Genomic DNA, 19,991 nt, shown 5'->3' with positions numbered 1-19,991 from the left:
ACGTTCTTAACAAAACATGTACACTGTAATTCAGTATTTTTCTTTAAGTACCATTAATAAACATCCACATAATGGCCGCGTTAGTGCTCAAGACTGAAGGACATTCATGTATCTTTATTCTCCGTGGGTCCGACCCTCTTAGAAGAGTTTCTCCGAGTGTGTTCTATCACTTGCCCTGAAATCCTGTTTGCTAAGCATGCACACTCTGGGGCACCATCGCTGGGAGTAAACCCATGGGTCTGCACTTCAAAAAGCTCCTCAGGTGGTTCTGAAGCATGTTACAGATTTTGAGGATCTCTGCACTAGAGCGATGCTCACACCAATGCACTTTTAGCGTTTCAAACGACAAGACTAAAACCAGTTATATCTGGAACAGAGGGGGAATTATAAAAAGAAAGGAGAATATGCTCGGGATTCTCTAGGAGACAGAGAAACAAATCTTCTATTTAATTCATTTCTATCCAAACTCCCATGATCCAAATCATGAGATAGCTGTCTGAGCAAGGACTCAAAGCACAAAAATAAAGGTAAAGAGCAAACAGATTAGATCCAATCATCACCTTGCCAAATGCGGCAACCTTAGAAAGGTTGATCAGTTACTTTATCACATTAACATAGTACAACTAAGTGAGGACACTGAAGTCTTTTAGGGCAGGGAAAGGGGGTAGGGTCCTGGCAGCAAAGGCGGATGGTTCATAACAGTTTTCAGACAGGCAATGACCATTTAGACTCTATACAACTGACTGGGCACTCAAGGGTGGCAGGCTCAAACACCACCTCATGAAGCCATTAAACGTCAATTCCAACTCTCCTTTCGCCACCGATACGAACACTGACCTCTATGCAGTGACTAGAAGATTGTTAATTAAATGCCAACGGGTGGCAGCAAAAACTACTTCACGATACAATCTCTCAGGGCAGATGCTTCTCAGACTCAAATGCTTCGTGTTGACTGCCATCCATTGTGGGGGGCTTGATCTTAAGTCAGGAAGCAATCCAGATTCAAATGGCTCTAAATCATTCTAATCCAACACCGGTTAACAGCACGATGAGATAAAGCACTGACTCTGTTGGGAAGTTACTGACTTCTGGTGAAACAATATAGTTTAGAGGTCAACAGGAAAACAGCATTTGCTTCAGTGTAAATTATATCCATTAGTGTCTAGAAACACAGTTATTAGTTTTATTTATCAATCTCTAAGGCCGACTCTGAAAGAGGTTCAGTTGTGAGTTAATGAGAACAGAAAGGATGCATCACAGTGAAATATCCAAGTTAAGTAGCACGGGGCATGTGATGATGGCCTTCGGGCACTGGCAAGCCAGTTACAATCACTGTGTCAGGTCAAGGAGAACGTGGCCTCAGTGTGTGTTTTGTGCTAAGAAAGCAGCACACAGTCCTCCAAGGGCTGAGACTTCACTGGCCTAAGTGCTGACCGTAGGGGACAGGCTCAGTACTACAGGAGAGGAGAAGGGGATGAGAACAATGGATATTAAGAATAATTAAACTGTGCCTACTTTTACCCCATCTTTCTAAGGAAAAAGAAAAAAACGAAGAAATTAAGTGCTAGGTATCTAATCACAACCAGCCTGCAACCCCGTATGAAGCCCGAGGCTGGGAGTTGCCTTTCTTCCTCTTGATCAATCAGCCAGTAAACTCAGGCTGCCGTCTCCCAAATTTACACTCCAGGGAGATGGGAACAGAGTGTCTCCCGGGGAGACTCTGCGAGGCTAGGGAGAGAAGAGTCAAGTCTTAACTCCCGTTTCAGGGAGAATTAAACCTCAGCGCTGCCCACGTTATTGAACCTGTGCCCCCAGACAAGTTTACCTGGCCGAAGCCTCGATTTCGTCTTCAGCGGAATGAAAATTTCTTTCAGGTAGAAGTGCCCTTCTACCACTCTAGGCAGTTGTGTGCAGGGATATTAAAAAAGGAACTTCCAGTTTTCCAGAAGAAACAGGCTCGTGAAACCCCTAACGGTGTAGTTACCTTCAACAACAACATGCTGTGGGGCTGATATTCTTGATTTGCTCTATTCACAATGGCCAGATGGACCTGGCTTTTCCTGGGATCTCCCTCCCCTCCTTGGACTGTTCCACAACAGTTGATGAAAGTATAAATAGGAAACTATACTTCGATGTGTACGCGTGCCAACGTACGGATGTATATACAGGCTGGTTGTAACCAGATCAGACGAAGTGACATGGATGGCAGAAGCTAAGTTCCAAAACTGCGGCGGACACAGAGACTTTCAGAGCACAGACGATAACCGGATGGAAGGCTGAACGTGGCGTCTATAAATACCTGGTCTGGGGCCCACTCCAGCTGCAGCACACACACACTACATGCATCATGGCTTCTGACGCTCTGTTTGAATTAGGAAACAGACAAGCAAACTTGGGTTAACAACGCAAACCACACAGCATGCAGGGTTATTGTCTCCATTCCTCTGCCGTCTTTATAATCAGGAGCTGGTCGAGTCAAAGTTGGGGAACGCTTCTGTAGTCTGGTTGGTTTAATTCTCTCACAATACACAGAACAACGTGTCAACTTCAACAGATCTTCAATAGAACTTGGAAAGGAATTCATCTCACACACCCACACACATGGAACTCATGGGCAGACGTGTGAGACAGGTGGAAACAGCAGACCCATGGATGGGATTACGAGCTATGGCAATCTTCAAGGTGAGCGAACACTTGTGACAGTCACTTTGCCAATTTCTTTCTCAGTTGACATTTATTTTTGGGAGAAAAACAAATGAAACTGGATCATCCTGGCTTAACTTCTCTTCTAGTCAGTGTTTAGAAAATGTATCAGATACAGCTCCTGTCCTGACTTATTTTTCTGCTGATAGAAAAGATAAAAGATACTATGGTATAAGGTATCCACCAAAGGAACAGTTTTTGGCAAAAATACTTTCACCTACTATGTCCAGAGTTTTGATTTTGAAGATACTGGGAAGTCAGCGTTCCAAACAAGACAGACCTGATGTCGAATTCACTCACTATTTAAATATTGGAAAAATTAGCACAAGTCATGTATCGTCACTAAAAAAATATCATCCTCTGGGCAAAAAACCCACTTCCTTTTAATCCTTTTCTGAAAACTATTTTTATTTTTTTATCTTATTTTTTTATGTTTTTAAAGTAATCTCTACGCCCAACGAAGGGCTAGACTCTCGACCCCGAGATTAGGAGCTGCACGCTCTACGAACTAAGCCACCCAGGAGCCCCTCCTTGTAATCGTTTGAATTGCCACATTCTGTTCACTATGCCTGAAAACACCTGTGGTTTCTATTTTCATCTCCTTAACTTTTTATTACAAGAAGGTAATTACCCGAAGAGGGTAACTGTTAGTAGGTTAGAAAGCATTGCTATCATCAGCCAGTGCTTCTCAAATAAAAACACCACATTGTAGGGGGAAAATAGACATTTCACAAGATGGTAATACATCCTCATTTTATTAATACCCAGAATGATGACTCAACTGACAAGTTACTAAAAACAGGTAAAACCGTCTAAGTGGGTATGTCAAACTCAGTCAAGCTTGCCTTGCAGGGAAGCTTAAAACTATTAATTCCACGGCTGTTCAGAATATTCCCCTTCCTACAACCAAGGCTGTATTTTGTATGTAAAACTCAAAGGTGCCAAAAGGTATCAAGGAGCAGACTATGAACACAGCCAGCTTGGAAAAGTCCATCCGCTACCCACGCCCATTTTAATTTAAAGAGGCTCAGGGCTACACCTTGGGTGCTCTCCATAAAAACACTGGCAAAATCTGGCTGCCTTTTTCTTTTTTTTAATAAGCTCCTATCTTTTATGTCTTTAGGAGAAAGCTATTCCCTGAACTTGTAGCTCTAATACATTTTACTGTATCAGAAAACACAACATGTGGTATTAGTCACTGATGAATATAGCTCAAGACTTGAAAATAACCCCAACTTAAAAGTTAATTCTCTTCAGTTTCTAGAAAATGCATCCCACAGTCACGGTTTTAGAACAGATGGGGAAAATGATCACATGGAGGTAGGATCTCATCGAGAATGTGTCCTTCCATCTTACCCAAGAAAACTTGGCTGGGTCTTTAGACTTAAACCAAGACAACTGAGACTCACAAAGAAGTGAATGAGGAATCCCCGTGTCAGGGGTTTGCAGACGGTTCTAATTTGGCCCAAGAACACACTATGTAATCTCATTAATAGCATAAACCCTGTATTCTGATTAGTGTTCAATTATGCTCCTCATTGTTGGTTCCTCTGTCTCTGGTAGCAGCGCTTTCAGTAGATATTAATTAAAAAGGTCAGGACTGCTTAGTCAGGACGACAATGCTATCCTTCAAAGGAAGCGGGCCTAAGAAAAGGAAAATAAATGTTCAGGGAAACTGCAGAACTAAAAGGAAATGTCTGCTTACTGCAAGAATTTGTGTTAGGAAAAAGGAAACAAGATTTTTTAGGAAGCCTACCAAAATGCGCTTAAGCAAATAACTGCCCAAGGTACCTAGCACACAGCAATGGATCTGTTGAAACACCGAGTTTTTCTTTACCATATTGAGAGAGGACAAGGAACACATCCGTGACAGCACGATGACATGGATTAAGAACTGAAAAGGTCCCCAAACCCTCTCACAAGCTCCAACCTCCCCGGCTCACTGACAACAATGAGTAAGTTATCCCAGAGCATGGCCACTGCAAATACCTGCATCCTCTACGGATTTCTGAAGAGCTTCTGCTAATTCTTGGTCTGCAATCTCTTCTGGCCGCACATCCTCTCGCCCCGCCCCATACGCCAATCGGGCACACTCTGGTAACTCTCCCTCGGGCAGGAAGGTGGTCTGTGAGCCTGTCGTGCCGATCACGAGCACATTTTTCTTGAGGTCGATGGAACACTTAGAAGGAAGAAACCAAAGACGGATGATAGCGGATAAAACACCATGCAGAAAAGTTATCCTGAATTTAAATATTTAAGTTTTATTTAAGTATTTTTTTAATGTTCGTTTATTTTTTAGAGAGAAAGAGAGTGAGTGAGTGAGCAGGAGAGGGGCAGAGAGAGACAGAGAGAGACAGACAGAATCCGAAACAGGCTCCAGGTTCTGAGCTGTCGGCACAGAGCTTGATGCAGGGCTCAAACTCACAAACCAGGAGATCATGACCTGAGCTGAAGTCAGGTCAGAAGCTCAAAAGACTGAGCCACACAGGTGCCCCTAATATTTAAGTATTTTTTAAAACATTTAAAGTTTATAGCAGAATCAAAAAAAAAAGCTTATAGGAGAATCATCTTTATATGATGTAGTTTTATACATAGTTGTCCAACCCAACCTCTGTTCATTTCTGAATTTAAATGTAATACACATCCACTGGACAAAATTGGGAAAAATGCCAAGCATAATCAGCAGCCCCACTTTTTAGAAATACAGAGATGATTTTTTCTTAAAAAAATGAGACATACCATTTATGCACTCACATTACTATTTACATTGTGCTTACTGCACAAAGTACCAATCATCTCAAAAGTGGTATATGGGCAAGGCAATCTTTATTTTTTTTTCTTCTTATTTTTTTTAATACAGAGAGACGGAGACACCAACTCTGAAGAAAGCTCCAGGCTCTGAGCTGTCAGCACAGAACGCACGAACTGTGAGATCACGACCTGAGCTGAAGTTGGACGCTTAACCAACGGAGCCACGCAGGCACCCCAAGGCAATCTTTATTTCATACTTGTAACTACCCTCCTTTTCTGTGTATTTTTCTAATTATTTAACATAGGACAGTACACACGTATATGTTTTCTATCTGTAAAGCTGAAGACTACCGGTCGATATCATGACTAAAAAACGGGGAGAGAGTGACAAGTTATTAAATTAGGTTTTATTAATACATGCATTCACTCACCCCTTCTACTTAAAATTCTGCACCTTGATTAGAATATTAATGCAATATATGTTTTACAGGATTTCGGTATTAGAACGAGTATTAATAACATGGGGGTACCTGGGTGGCTCAGTCCGTTAAACGCCCGATTCTTGATTTCAGTTCAGGTCATGATCTCATGGTTCATGAGATGAAGCCCTGAGTTGTGCTCTGCACTGACAGTGTGGAGCCTACTTAGGATTCTCTCTCCCTCTCTGCCCTTTCCCACTCCTGCTCTCTTTCTCTCTCTCTCAAAATAAATAAACATTAAAAAAAAAAAAAAAAAAAAACAGTATTAGTGACATAAAAATATTGTCTAGATATGGGGGTGCCTGGGTGGCTCAGTCAGTTGGGCGCCCGACTTCGGCTCAGGTCATGATCTCACGGTCCGTGTGTTCAAGGCCCGTGTCGGGCTCTGTGCTGACAGCTCAGAGCCTGGAGCCTGCTTCAGATTCTGTGTTTCCTTCTCTCTCTGTCCCTCCCCCACTCACGCTCTGTCTCTATCAAAAAATGAATAAATGTTAAAAAAAATTTTTTTTTTTTTAAATATTGCCTAGATACAAAACCTTGCTGGGAAAATTTTATCACCCAGTGGACACTAATTGCTTCTTCGATCAGAAGAGTTTACCTTTAAACAAATTATTAGATTTCAGAGTGGAAATACAAATATTGTAAATGAACATAGTTACAACTCATTCTCCCCATACTAAACAAACATTTCCGCTGTCTGCATCTTATCTACACCTTCTTCTTTAAGCACTGACAAGCTGTGAAGGATTTACTAAACTTATACTAGCAGTAAAATCATCATGTGTTTTCTAGATCCCGCTACAAACCCATCAAAACTTACCTGAGTTCTAATCAGAAACTAAAAGTAACACAAGAGAACCAAGTTGCCCATTATACTCTCAAACAGATGGCGGGATTTAACAGATTCAGAGAGATTTCACAAGAAGAGATTCTATTTCTACTGATAAATTGTTTCAAACCATGTATGATGACATCCTTAATTAGGGACCTTTCCAAGTCTCAAAAGCCATGTTTTCTCAGTTTTCTAGTATATATAACCAAGAGAAATGATGCAATCATACCCATGTAACATACAAAACGTCAGTGCAGAAAGACAGTGAAGCACTTGATTACCTGATGCCGTTTCAGCATGTCCAGTCCCAGAAGCATGTCCATAGGCTGTTCCTCAAGGATAGAGAAAGAGCACGCCAGGAAATCTCCTTCAATTTGAACCTGAGCTAAAGCATATTAAGAGAAGGGATTGCGGATTTTTGCTTCAAAAGCCTCATGCAATCTTTGGAAAGATTGCATTCTGTGCCTTGCTTCTTGCAATCAGTCAAAGCCAAGGCAAAGCATGAAACAAGTGAGTAAGTATGAAAATCCAGTGAACCCAATGACCAGTTTAAAAGTCAATGAAGGGGGCACCTGGGTGGCTCAGTCGGTTGAGTGTCCAGCGTCAGCTCAGGTCACAATCTCCTAGTTCATGGGTTCGAGCCCCGCGTCGGGCTCTGTGCTGACAGCTTAGAACCTGGAGCCTGTTTCACATTCTGTGTCTCTCTCTCTCTCTCTCTCTCTCTCTCTCTCTCTCTCTCTCTGCCTCTCCCGCACTTGTGCTCTGTCTCTGTCTCTCAAAAATAAGTGAATAAATGTAAGAAAAATAAAAAATAAATAAAGCAGAATAAAACAAACACCTATGCATTTATTTCCCCGGTTAGGAAACACAAAACTCAGAGGTTCCTTATGTTCTACTGCTCATAGCTTCGTGTCTTCTCCAACCCTCCCGACTATCCTGGCTTTTGTATCAATCATTCTTAGCTTTTTAAATGATTCTTACGAGTCTTGTATGATTTTTTTTTTAATTTTTCTTTAACATTTATTCATTTTTGAGAATGAGAGAGAGAGAGCATCAGTGGGGGAAGGGCAGAGAGAGAGGGAGACACAGAATCCGAAGCAGGCTCCAGGCTCTGAGCTGTCAGCACAGAGCCCAACATGGGGCTTGAACTCATGGACTGTGAGATTGTGGCCTGAGCTGAAGTTGGACCTTAACCAACTGAGTCACCCAGGTGCCCCGAGTCTTGTATGATTTTTAAAAAAATCTTCTTAATGTTTATTTTTGAGAGAGAGACAGAGCATGAGCGGGGGGAAGGGCAGAGAGAGCCGGAGACACAGAATCCAAAGCAGGCTTCAGGCTCCGAGCTGTCAGCACAGAGCCCTATGTGGGGCTTGAACTCATGAACTACGAGATCATGACCTGAGCCAAAGACACTTAACCGACAGAGCCACAGGTGCCCCCAATCTTGTATGATTTCTAAGTGACATACTATTTAGTTTTGTGTTTTTGAATTACCACTCACTAATCTTTTACTCAAGTATTTTGAGGGGTGCCTGGGTAACTTAGTTGGTTAAGCTTCCGACATCGGCTCAGGTCATGATCTTGCGTTTCCTGAGTTCGAGCCCCACATCAGGCTCTGTACTGACAGCTCAGAACCAGGAGCCTGCTTCAGATTCTGGGTCTCCCTGTCTCTCTCTGCCCCTTTCCCCCCCTCAAAAATAAACATTAAAAAAAAGTTAATTAAAAAAATAAAAAATAGAAGTATTTTGAGATCGATCCCTGCACATGTGACTATTTCTTTCATTTTTAATTATCCTTTAGGGCACCTGGGTGGATAAGCTGGTTAAGCGTCTGACTCTGGACTTTGGCTCAGGTTATCATCTCGCCGTTCATGAGTTTGAGCCCCGCATCGGGGCTCTGTGGTAACTGGGGTGGGCCTGCTTGGGATTCTCTTTCTCTCTCAAAAACAAACTTAGGGGTGCCTGGGTGGCTCAGTCGGTTAACCATCTGACTCTTGGTTTCTACTCAGGTCATGATCTCACAGTTCGTGGGTTTGAGCCCCGAATCAGGCTCCACTCTCTCCCTCTCAAAATAGATAAATAAAACTTAAAAAAAAAAAAAATCCCTAGTGTACTGTAATGTCTAATATACCACAACTGATTTATTCTACTGCTCTGGGACTTTCTGGGTCACTTCCAATTTCTGTGGTCATAAGCAATGCTGCCCCGAGTATTCTCCTGGTGTGTATTGAGTTTCTCTAATGGTATATATACCACAGAAAACAGAATTACAGGGTTCTAGGGAATATTAGGTTCAACTTTGCTGGGGGATGTTGAATTATTTTCCAAAATGTTTCTAGCAGTGTATCAGAGTTCCTACTGCTCCACATTCTCACCAACAATTAGTATTATTAGATTGAAAATCTTACTAAATTTCCCTGACTAATAATGAGTAACTTTTCATGTATTTCTTAACCATTTGGGTTTCCTATTCAATAGTGCCTGTTCTATTGCTTCTGTAATTTTTTTATTTATTTATTTTTTTAAACGTTTATTTATTTTTGGGACAGAGAGAGACAGAGCATGAATGGGGGAGGGGCAGAGAGAGAGGGAGACACAGAATCGGAAGCAGGCTCCAGGCTCTGAGCCATCAGCCCAGAGCCTGACGCGGGGCTCGAACTCACAACCGCGAGATCGTGACCTGGCTGAAGTCGGACGCTTAACCGACTGCGCCACCCAGGCGCCCCTGTAATTTTTTTTTTAACATTTATTCATTTTTTTGAGAGACAGACACAGTGTGAGTAGGGGAGGGACAGAGAGAGGAGACACAGGATCTGAAGCAGGCTCCAGGCTCTGAGCTGTCAGCACAGAGCCCAATGTGGGGCTTGAACTCATGGAGCATGAGATCATGACCTGAGCTGCAGTCAAACGCTTAACTGACTGAGCTATCCGGTGCCCCCCACTGCTGTCATTTTTAAAAAATGTCTATTTATTTTTGAGAGAGAGAGAGAAAGAGAGAGAGAGAGAGAAAGAGAGAGAGAGAGAGAGAGAGAGAGCGCGTGCACAAGCAAGGGAGGGGCAGAGAGAGAGAGAGAGAGAGAGAGAGAGAGAGAGAGAGAGAGAGAGAGGAGGAGGGGGAGACACATAATCTGAAGCAGGCTCCAGGATCTGAGCTGTCAGCCCAGTGCCCGAGGCGGGGCTCAAATCCACAAACTTTGAGATCATGACTCAAGCTGAAGTTGGACCCTCAACCAACTGAGCCACTGGTGCCCCTGTAATTTTTTTTTTATAATTAATGTTTATTTTTGAGAGAGAGAGAGAGACAGAGCACAATTCAAGAAGGGGGGCAGAGAAAGAGGGAGACACAGAATCCAAAGCAGGCTCCAGGCTCTGAGCTGTCAGCAGGGCTCAAACTCATGAACCATGAGATCATGACCTGAACCCAAGTTGGACACTGGGCCACTCAGGTACCCCTGTAATTTTTTTAAATTTTTTAATGTTTATTTATTTTTGAGAGAGAGACATACGCAGAGTATGAGCAGAGAGAGAGACACACACAGAATCCGAAGCAGGCTCCAGGCTCCATGCTGACAGCTCAGAGCCAGACGTGGAGCTCGAATCCACAATCCCCGAGATCATGACCTGAGCCGAAGTCGGACACTCAACCTAGCCACCCAAGTGCATCGCTCCTGTAGTTTTTTTATAGCATCTCACTGAATTGAAGGACGGACACATGCATACACACACACTGTATATATTCTGAAAACGAATCCTTTATTGGTCACTGTTATAAAAACTCCTTCCTAGTTTGCATTTGTTCACATCCTTTATGATGTCTTTTGATAAAAAATTCTTTTTTCTTTTTCTTTTTTTTTTATTTTTTTCAACATTTATTTATTTTTTGGGACAGAGAGAGACAGAGCATGAATGGGGGAGGGGCAGAGAGAGAGGGAGACACAGAATCGGAAGCAGGCTCCAGGCTCTGAGCCATCAGCCCAGAGCCCGACGTGGGGCTCGAACTCACGGACCGCGAGATCGTAACCTGGCTGAAGTCGGACGCTTAACCGACTGCGCCACCCAGGCGCCCCGATAAAAAATTCTTAATCGTAATGTGGCCCAATCTACCAAATAATCTCCTTCTTAACTTTTAAGGAACTCTTTTTCTGCATGCGAGATATTCTCCTATATTTTCTTCTAAAAGCTCTGATACTGCTTTTAACATCTAGGTCTGTAACCCACGCCGAACTGACATTTGTGTGTGATGTGAGGCAGGGTCCATTTTCCAATTCATTTTTTCCACAGGGACACCCAGCTGGCCTCGCATCATTTCCTGAAACCTTCCCTCCGCTCTGTAAGATGTCCTCTGTCATTTATCAAGGTTCACGTAAGCACAGGTCTGTTTCTGTTTTAGTCCTTTGGTCCTGACATCTAGAAGGGGAAGCCATTCCAGAGTTATCTTGCCTATTCCTACAATAAAGGGCTGATTTTAAATGAGCACATCAGGTCTCACAAAAAACCTACTGAGATCTTGATGTGACTGCTGCTGATGAATGTGGGAGAATCCTCACCTTCGACACACTGAGTCTTCCTACCCATGACACAGCTCTCCTTTATTTAGATTTCCCTTATGATCATAGGTTTGCGGCCTGCTGTCATAGCCAAAGCTGCAAAATGCTACGACCTGTCCATCCACAAGGAAGGACGCGAGGGACTGAGACTTACTTTGCCTCATCCTATTATCTTCCTACCTAAAACCATGGAAAATCAAACCCAGACTCTGAAGCAAACCAGTTTGTGGTATTACAGTCCTACTGTGTGTAGGAAAGTACGTGACAGTAACGTATTTAAACTACCCTAATTCTATATAAGTCAATAAAAGAAACAAAAGACTCTAATAAACAGGCAACTATATTACAAAACAAAAAAGAGAAAAATGGGTAGAAATGATCACTTGCAATGAGAGAAGAGCAACTTACAATAAAAAAAAACCACACTTTTTGAATCTGTAAATTAAGGGACTAAAAATTGGTAATACTTGATTGTAGAAGGACATTAAGATGAATACTGACGAAGTGCTGGAAAAGCCATTTTGGTGCAAATTAGAAATACATCAAGAGGCTTTAGGTGTTCATAACCTTTGACTCAGTAGTTTCATTGACAGGAATCTTTAGTAAGGAAAAAAAAATTAAAATGTGCACCCAAAAAACCCCACAAAAATCTACTGCCATATTACAGTAACAAAATATTGGGGGGAAAAATGTATCCTAAAAGTTGACCACTAAACCCATATAAGAGAATCCCATGCATCTGCATGGTGCTTATGAAAATTATAGTAACACTGAGAACATGTTATTTTTTCTTAAAACAGAGTATAAAATTCTATACATTATACGACCACCTTTTACAAGAATAAAATGCAAGGGAAAAGGGTCAGAAGGAGATTACTTGGTGGTTGAGTCTCAAAGGGATTTAAGGAATTAAGAAAAAAAAATTTTGGTTACAAAGGAAGGAATGAGCACATGTATTTATCTCCATTTACTCCTGAAAATTTACAAGAAAAGTTTATCTTTTTTAAGGTACAAATCACTAAGGGCAAAAAATAAATATAAATAAATAAATAAATGAATGAATAATTTAAAAAACACACACAGAAGAGACAACTGAAACGTAATTTTGGGACAGAAAGCAGAGGACAGTGAGGAAAACTGGGACGCAAGCCAATTAACATCACAGAACCCCCAAGTGTTTCATGAACAAGTACCTCTGCAGGCAGGGGTAGAGGTTGAGTCCAAAGGAGCAAGACTGGGTGAAGGTCTATGTAGGAGGCACAGTTAGACCTTGGGGTTCCCTCTTGACCTCTGCTCAGCCAGGTGACTAGCTCCTTTCCCCCCAACAATAGACTAGAGGTTTATTTTCTCAAGAGAGGGAAACAGAGGTGCACATGGAGAAAGACAAAGACACAAGAACCTGACTGAACCCAGGGGGATTAAGTTTAAGTTTACTGAGCCTCTAGCCCTTTCCCCCCTTCCAACTTCCAGATCACCAAATATCGCCAAGGCTGCCTACCCAAGTAATGTTCCAAACAGCCTTTTGGTGTCCCAGTCTTCACTATGAGCAGATGCCAAGGATCACCAGATATCTGAGAAAACCATCAAACAAATACAAAATGTAACAGAAAGGCTGGAAGGCAATGTTGAGGAAATCCCACAAACACCCACCACACCTAGGACACATGAAAGAAAGAAACAGGAAAGAAAGGAAACTACAGGACAAGTCTAGGATAGGACGTTATCCCACCGAGTAACAAACATCCTGGGGGCGGGGGAGAGGAAGTGAAAGGTACCCCTTGCGGTGGATGAAGACAGATCTACACCCAAGTGCATCACTGTGAATTTGAAATTCCACAACACTGAGGTCAAAGAAGATTCTATAAGCTTCAGAAATGGAAAAGAAACCTTTCAAATATAGGGTCAAGAACTGAGACGGCAGCCAGCTTCTCCGCAGCAACACTGACAAAAACTGTGGAAAACAAAGTGACTTCCCACTTAGCCAGGCTGGTAGAATATAGGAAAACAACAACAATGACAAATTCTGATATTTAAGGGCTCAGTTTCCTCCCTTATATTCTTTCTCTGGAAGCTACCCTCCAATAAACTGAGGAGCAAAATTACAAAGAGCAAGACAGAGGATTCACATAATCCCATCTAAAAGCAAGAGGAAAGCAGCCTTTGGGGACCCAGTCAAGCGAGATCCTAAAACGACAGCTGTGAAGCAGCTCTAGAAGAATCTGCCACAGGATGAACTGTATAAAGGAGATTTACACAACTAGGTAAGTGTTTGGGGACTGAGCAACACTTAGAATACCAGATGACCGAAAGAAGACAATTACTAATTGTAAGACAAACAACACAAAGAGAAAAGCAATCATCTGCAATTAGGTGGCTCAGCTCTCCACAGTATTTACGTGTCAGTGACAGCACGACAAACATGTTATTTCGAAATATGGAGGGGAGCACCACAAGAAACGAGCTAACACAGTTGAAAGCGGTCTCGAAGGAGCAGGAAAACAGAAGTACACAGGGACTGATTTCTTGTAACAAATTAAAACATGTACATGTGTAACTCTGACAGAACACAGCATTTAACATTTCTGGGGATCAGGCTTGCCGGATCAGGTATGCCTACACAAAACAAATTTTGAAACACCCACTACCCTGAAAAGACTCCCATAGTGCCTTTTACTCACCTAGATGTACCCTTCCAATAATCTTCTGGGTGCCCACTCCTTTGGCAATCCCTGCCCACCGACGGTCCACCAGCCTCATTATATTACACCTTTCTGCACAAGCTTGGCTCATAATAGTCATCTGGGCACCTGGAAGCAGAGAGAAACATCAGATAATAAAAATGAAATCCACGTTTGTGGGCAGATTAAAAACTGCAGCCTGAGGACAAGGCAGAAAGCAAGCAGTCCCCCAGGCTTTTGTCTGTGTACGATTATTCACACCTGGGTTAGTCTAGCCCTCAGCCACTCTTGCCACACTTCATTCAACTTTCAGTTCCACACTGGTATCTGAAACACAGCGTAGAAACCTGGTAGTGACGGAAAGAATATTTTGTTTGAATGTCTCGTTAAATTCGTTTCATGAGATGATGTTTTAAAACGTTACCAACAGAAAGCAAAACTACCTGGAGAGGGCTTCCAGAAAGTCAAACCACATCTACAGATGGAAATGTGTTAAGGGCTCACTTAAGCACTCCTATACACTCAGGTCAATCTTCATCAAGTATCTCTAAACATCTTATCAGATTATTTTTTTTTTCCAATGTTGGGACTTTATAATTTACCATGTAAAACCCACCATCTCTCAAAAAAAAAAAAAAATTAAATCTGAACTCCCCATCTCTGCTCCAACAATCACACTCTGTTTCCTTTCAGGAAGAAGGCATTTAGGGTCTTTTCTCTCCTGGTTACGTGTATTCACCCACACAGCTGGAGCAGGCCCGCACAGGACACAGACACATCTCTGTTTTCACCTACAGCCCTAATCTCTCTCACAGATTCTGGTCTACATGCCCGTGTGCTCAACATTTCCATCTCAAAGCCAACAGGGCTATAAAGCTCTTTTCTCCCCCAGTAATTCTCACTTTGGATTTCTCTCTTTACCAAGGGAATTACTTTCTTACAACATAAAACTTAACACTGTTCACTTGTGACTCCTCTTTTTAAAAAAAAAAAATTTTTTTTTTAACGTTTATTTATTTTTGAGACAGAGAGAGACAGAGCATGAATGGGGGAGGGCCAGAGAGAGACGGAGACACAGAATTGGAAGCAGGCTCCAGGCTCTGAGCCATCAGCCCAGAGCCCAACGCCGGGCTTGAACTCACGGACCGCGAGATCATGACCTGAGCCGAAGTCGGACGCTTAACTGACTGAGCCACCCAGGCGCCTCAGCCTTCTCCCCATTCTCAAACTCTGCTCCAACCCTGTGAGTAAGTTTTATGCAATTTCTATTTCTGACCTTCCTCCTTCTAACTATAGCAATCGGCCTAGCTCACACCCTATTCCCCTTGCTAATGGACAACTTCTCTGGTTTCCAAACCACTCTGTGGATGCATAATTTAAAGCAAGGAAATAGTCCTGCCCCTGAGGGGTACGGAATTCTCCAGATCTGTAACTATCTTTGGTCTTCCTCAAATAATCGTCTTCTTCAGATCACTCATTCCTCTGCTCACAAATCCTCCATGGCTTCTACTCTTTTTTTTATTTTATTTTATTTTATTTTTTATTTTATATATGAAATTTATTGTCAAATTGGTTTCCATACAACACCCAGTGCTCATCCCAAAAGGTGCCCTCTTCAATACCCATCACCCACCCTCCCCTCCCTCCCACCTCCCATCAACCCTCAGTTTGTTCTCAGTTTTTAACAGTCTCTTATGCTTTGGCTCTCTCCCACTCTAACCTCTTTTTTTTTTTTCCTTCCCCTCCCCCATGGGTTCCTGTTAAGTTTCTCAGGATCCACATAAGAGTGTGGCTTCTACTCTTTAATAAGATTAGCCTCCAGCTACACTGTCACAGCTTCACAACCTACCTCATCCTGGCCAAACTACTTCCTGCTGCAACAGACTATCTGTGTCCCTGCAAAGTTCCTACGTTAAAACCTGACCCTCAACATGATGGGATTAGGAGGTGGGGTCTTTGGGAGGGGATTAGGTCACGAAGGTGAAAGTCTCCAGAGTGGGCTGAGTGCCCCTGCACAGGAGACCTCGGACAGCTCCCTCCCCCTTCCTGCCATGTGAGGGCACAGCCAGAAGAGAACATCTGTGGACGAGGAAGCAGGTCAGCAGACGCTGGACCTGCCTGCATCTTCACGGTGGATTTCCCAGCCTCCAGAACTACGAGGAATAAATCTGTGTTGTTTATAAGCCCCCCAGTTGACAGTATTTTTATAGTAGCCCAAACAGACTCAAATATCAGACTTCTACTCTGACTGTTCAAAACCCTCCAATTTGACAGGAGGAAATTGTTCCCTTTGCCTCTTACTCGCGCTGACCCTCCTGCAGAGCGCCCCCTGCCTTCACTTTCTCTGATTTCCACTTACACTTTGAGACCAAGCTCAAAACTGTCCTTACCCAGTGAGTTTTCCTCTCCTTCAGTTCCAACACTCCCTGTTCGCATTACTCATTAGGCACCTTACACTTCACGGACACTGAAAGCTCTTGGCACTAGAGGAAAGTTAGATTCAAGAAGGCCCAGCAAAAGTGAAGGAAGAGAAAACTGGAGAAGGCAACTTTCCTCTTTTCTTCCCCTCTCCTCACTCTACCCCACAGAAGCTATTTACTGATGTAAAGTAAGCAAGCCCAACACGAGAAGGGTCCCTTTCACCGCTCCCCTGCCTTCTCTCAAGCCTCGGCTTGAAGCCCCATCCTCTTGCTCAGGGAGACAGCTCAGTTCAAAGCCATGCCTGAGCACCCCAGTCGTGGTGCGAACGTGGTCTCGATGTGGACCCAACACGCATCGGATTCTTGCTGTTGTGGAATCTGCCATCAAACAGATCTGGGGCTGGACCCACAGCCTGCTCCTCGTGACCCTGTCTACCTGAAGAGGGACACCAGCTCTCAACGTCTAAGCCTCCCTACCTACAAAATAGGGTTAATGGTCAAACACAGCTCACAGGGATTTCCTGAGGACTAACTGAAATTAAGATGATTTATATTAAGCACCTAATATGTTGCCTGGCATACAATAGAGGCTCAATAAATGTTGAGTGTGGTAATATTAGAGTCTCTTGGGTATTTGTCTCTCTCACTCACAGGAGCCCCATTAGGCTACAGTTAGTGAGTCTTAACTCCCACTCAGCACAAGTACCCTGCCTACAGCATTCAACAGACATTTTTAAACCGAATAAGCGGCAAATTTGCTTCTTCCAAGAATGTATGCATCTCAAGGTACAAAGTTTTTTTTTTTTTTTTACAGTAGGCATCATGTCCAGTGTGGAGCCCAATGTCTGGCTTGAACTCACAACCCTGAGATCAAACCCTGAGCTGACGTCAAGAGCTGGACATTTAACCGACTGAACCACCCAGGTGCCCCCTCAAGATACAAACTCTTAATGACAACTGAAACCTAGCATGTGCTCAAATAATTGTGGATGAACAAACGGAGGAAAGTATTACTTGAGCAGAGGCTTCTACTACTCTAGGAACTCATCCTATCTTACAGCCTGAGGGAACTGCCCAGAATGAAGACACATAAGACCACTCAGCCACACCCGCACGGTGCTCTGCGCGATCTTACTGAGAAACAGAGCTATTACGGTGAGAAACGGTGCCAGCTGGTACAGGGGTTATCTGAATCCTCAAGTGGGAAACTCCCTGTCTCCTGACCTGGCTGTTAAGTTCTTTAAGGCCGAGAGCCCCGACACACACGCTCCCCCTCGTCGTCCTGGCAAAGCGCTGGTGCACAGACCGTGCTGAAATATCTGTCTGACCTACACTCCATGCAGCCGCTTCTGACAGCTCCTTCTGCTGAACCCATTTACTCCCAAATTTCCCACAGAGATATCCGAAAAACTCAGGATGCCAAATAAGGGGAGGTAGGAAGTTAAAGGAGATCCTGCGAAAGACAAAACCAGTTAAGAAATGATTACGGGTGCCTGGCTGGCTCAGTCAGTAAAGCATGCGACCCTTGATCTCAGGGTTGTAAGTTCAAGTGCCACGTTTGGGGCATAGTTTACTTACTTAAAAAAAAAAAAAAAAAAAAAAAAAAAAAAAGATTACAAAAATAAACCTGTGACAACAGACACACACAAAGCTTGGCAAGTGACGTAACCCCCGGGCTGGTCAGGTGGCAGCCTGGAGGACTACTGCCATCTTTACCAGGGTTAAAGCAGAGTCTCCCCTTCTCCCTGTGTCAGGTCAGAACGTCGGACAGATAGACAAAGACAGAGACGTCACCTGAGTCAACAAAGGCTTTCACAGGATGTCCATTCACTTTGCAGTTAATATAAAGCATCACTACTTGGCCAAAACTTTCAGGAGCCTCTTCCATAGCTATTGTCATGTTTTCCTCGATGTTCTGTTGCCTGCAACAAACCAAGTAGAGCGAAATCATCATCTGTTTCAGAAGTCACAGTATTAAACACAGACGGGGCTTTCTCTTCCACGAGAGTGGCAGACGCAGAGACACAGATCTTTGTGAAGACCCTGATGGGCGAGACCACCACCCTTGAGGTTGAGCCCAGTGACACCAGTGAGAATGTCTAGGCTACAATCCGAGACCAGGAGGGCATCTCGCCTGAGCAGCAGCTTCTGATTTCTGTGGGCAAACAGCTGGAGGATGGCTACAATACCCAGGAAGGGTCCGCCCGTGCTTGGTGCTTGGCCGGGGCGGCACCCTCCAGCCTTCCCTCCGCCAGCCGGCCCAGAAATACAACTGCAACAAGATACCTGCCGTGGGAGCTCTGCTCGCCTGCACCCCCGCGCTGCCAACTGCCACAAGAAGTGTGGTCACAGCAATGACCTGCGCCCCAAGAGGAAGGTCAGATAAGGCCCTTCCAGCGGCTCTTTGCCTGCGGGACGGCCCCCTGCCCGAACCCCAGAGCCTGTGTGCCTCAATAAAGTCTCCCTTTCACTGACTGAAAAAAAGAAACCACACACCAGATGCGTCCGTATCTTTTGCCCCTATTATAGCAGCTGAGCCCTGGAAGTGGACATTGGCACTCTCCCCTGCAACAGGTGAGGTAGTGAGATACAGCTGGCAGAAAATCTAAAGGCACACAAATTACTTTCACGTCAAACAGCTCTGCTCCCTTTACAAGCTCAGATACGGGAAACTGAATCTCGGGAGACTAAGAGTCAAAATCTTTTAATTCTGTAGAATGTCAGAATCTCGTGAATGCTTCCGTTTTCACGGGGATTTACTGGGTGTCAGGGTATGCGTCCTATGTCCAGTGCGTTAAAGACGGTTGGCAAACGTAAAACACAGAGGTTTCTTTTTTTTTTTTTAATGTTTATTTATTTTTGAGAGGGAAAGAGACAGAGTGCAAGCAGAGGAGGGGCAGACAGCGAGACAGAATCTGAAGCAGGCTCCAGGCTCTGAGCTGTCAGCACAGAGCCTGACGCGGGGCTTGAACCCACGAACTGTGAGATCATGGCCTGAGCCGAAGTCAGACGCTTAACTAACTGAGCCACCCAGGTGCCCCAAAACACAGAGGTTTCAACTGCCCTGCTGCACCCGCTGCTTCACCTCCAAGACTGGGTTTTCTACCTGTAAACGAGGGGGCGGACTCCTACTCCAGGACTGCTAAGAGGGATACGGCATCTACGACACAATGTTAACAAAAGAGCAGATGCTGGGAAAACGCACACACCTCTTTAGCTACCTGGCTATCACTTGGAAAACCACACACACACACACACACACACACACACACACACACACACACACACACACACACACACACACACCACAGTTCACTTGGTCCAGCAAACCATTTCTTCAAACATTAGACAGATTCTAATTCTTAAACGAGAAAGGGATGTAAAAGGGAGTTCCAGCTTACTTCTACATCTCCTGTCTCCGTTCCCAACCTTTCAAAAACATCACCAAACACTACCAACATTAATGGAAACAAGGGCAGGCGCTGGGCAACGTACCCGAAGACTGAGATACTAACAGAACAGGGCCCAAGATTGGGGAGAAATTATAACCGCCGATGAGGGGCTAGCACATTACAGGCCACC

General features: G+C 43.8%; 1 protein-coding gene and 1 pseudogene across 7 annotated transcripts in view; one reads left to right on the top strand and one right to left on the bottom strand.

Moving 5' to 3' along the window:
• DDI2 (DNA damage inducible 1 homolog 2) overlaps positions 1 to 19,991 on the bottom strand; it is a 45,027-nt gene that overhangs the window by 8,674 nt on the left and 16,362 nt on the right. For 2 of the 7 annotated variants that reach the window (XM_019836235.3, XM_006934309.5), the window contains 4 exons: positions 18,204 to 18,331; positions 13,990 to 14,118; positions 7,047 to 7,150; positions 4,693 to 4,882 (listed from right to left, as the gene is read on the bottom strand). In XM_019836235.3, the coding sequence (XP_019691794.1) occupies positions 4,693 to 4,882; positions 7,047 to 7,150; positions 13,990 to 14,118; positions 18,204 to 18,331 (551 nt within the window). The other 5 variants (XM_019836239.3, XM_019836240.3, XM_019836238.2 and 2 more) reach the window with 5 other exon arrangements.
• On the top strand, positions 18,414 to 18,795 carry LOC102900261 (annotated as a pseudogene).

The sequence above is a fragment of the Felis catus genome, chromosome C1 (assembly GCF_018350175.1).
Source record: "Felis catus isolate Fca126 chromosome C1, F.catus_Fca126_mat1.0, whole genome shotgun sequence".
Lineage (NCBI taxonomy): Eukaryota > Metazoa > Chordata > Mammalia > Carnivora > Felidae > Felis > Felis catus.
Note: the sequence above shows the minus strand (reverse complement) of the source record. Positions and strands in the feature narration are given on the sequence as shown.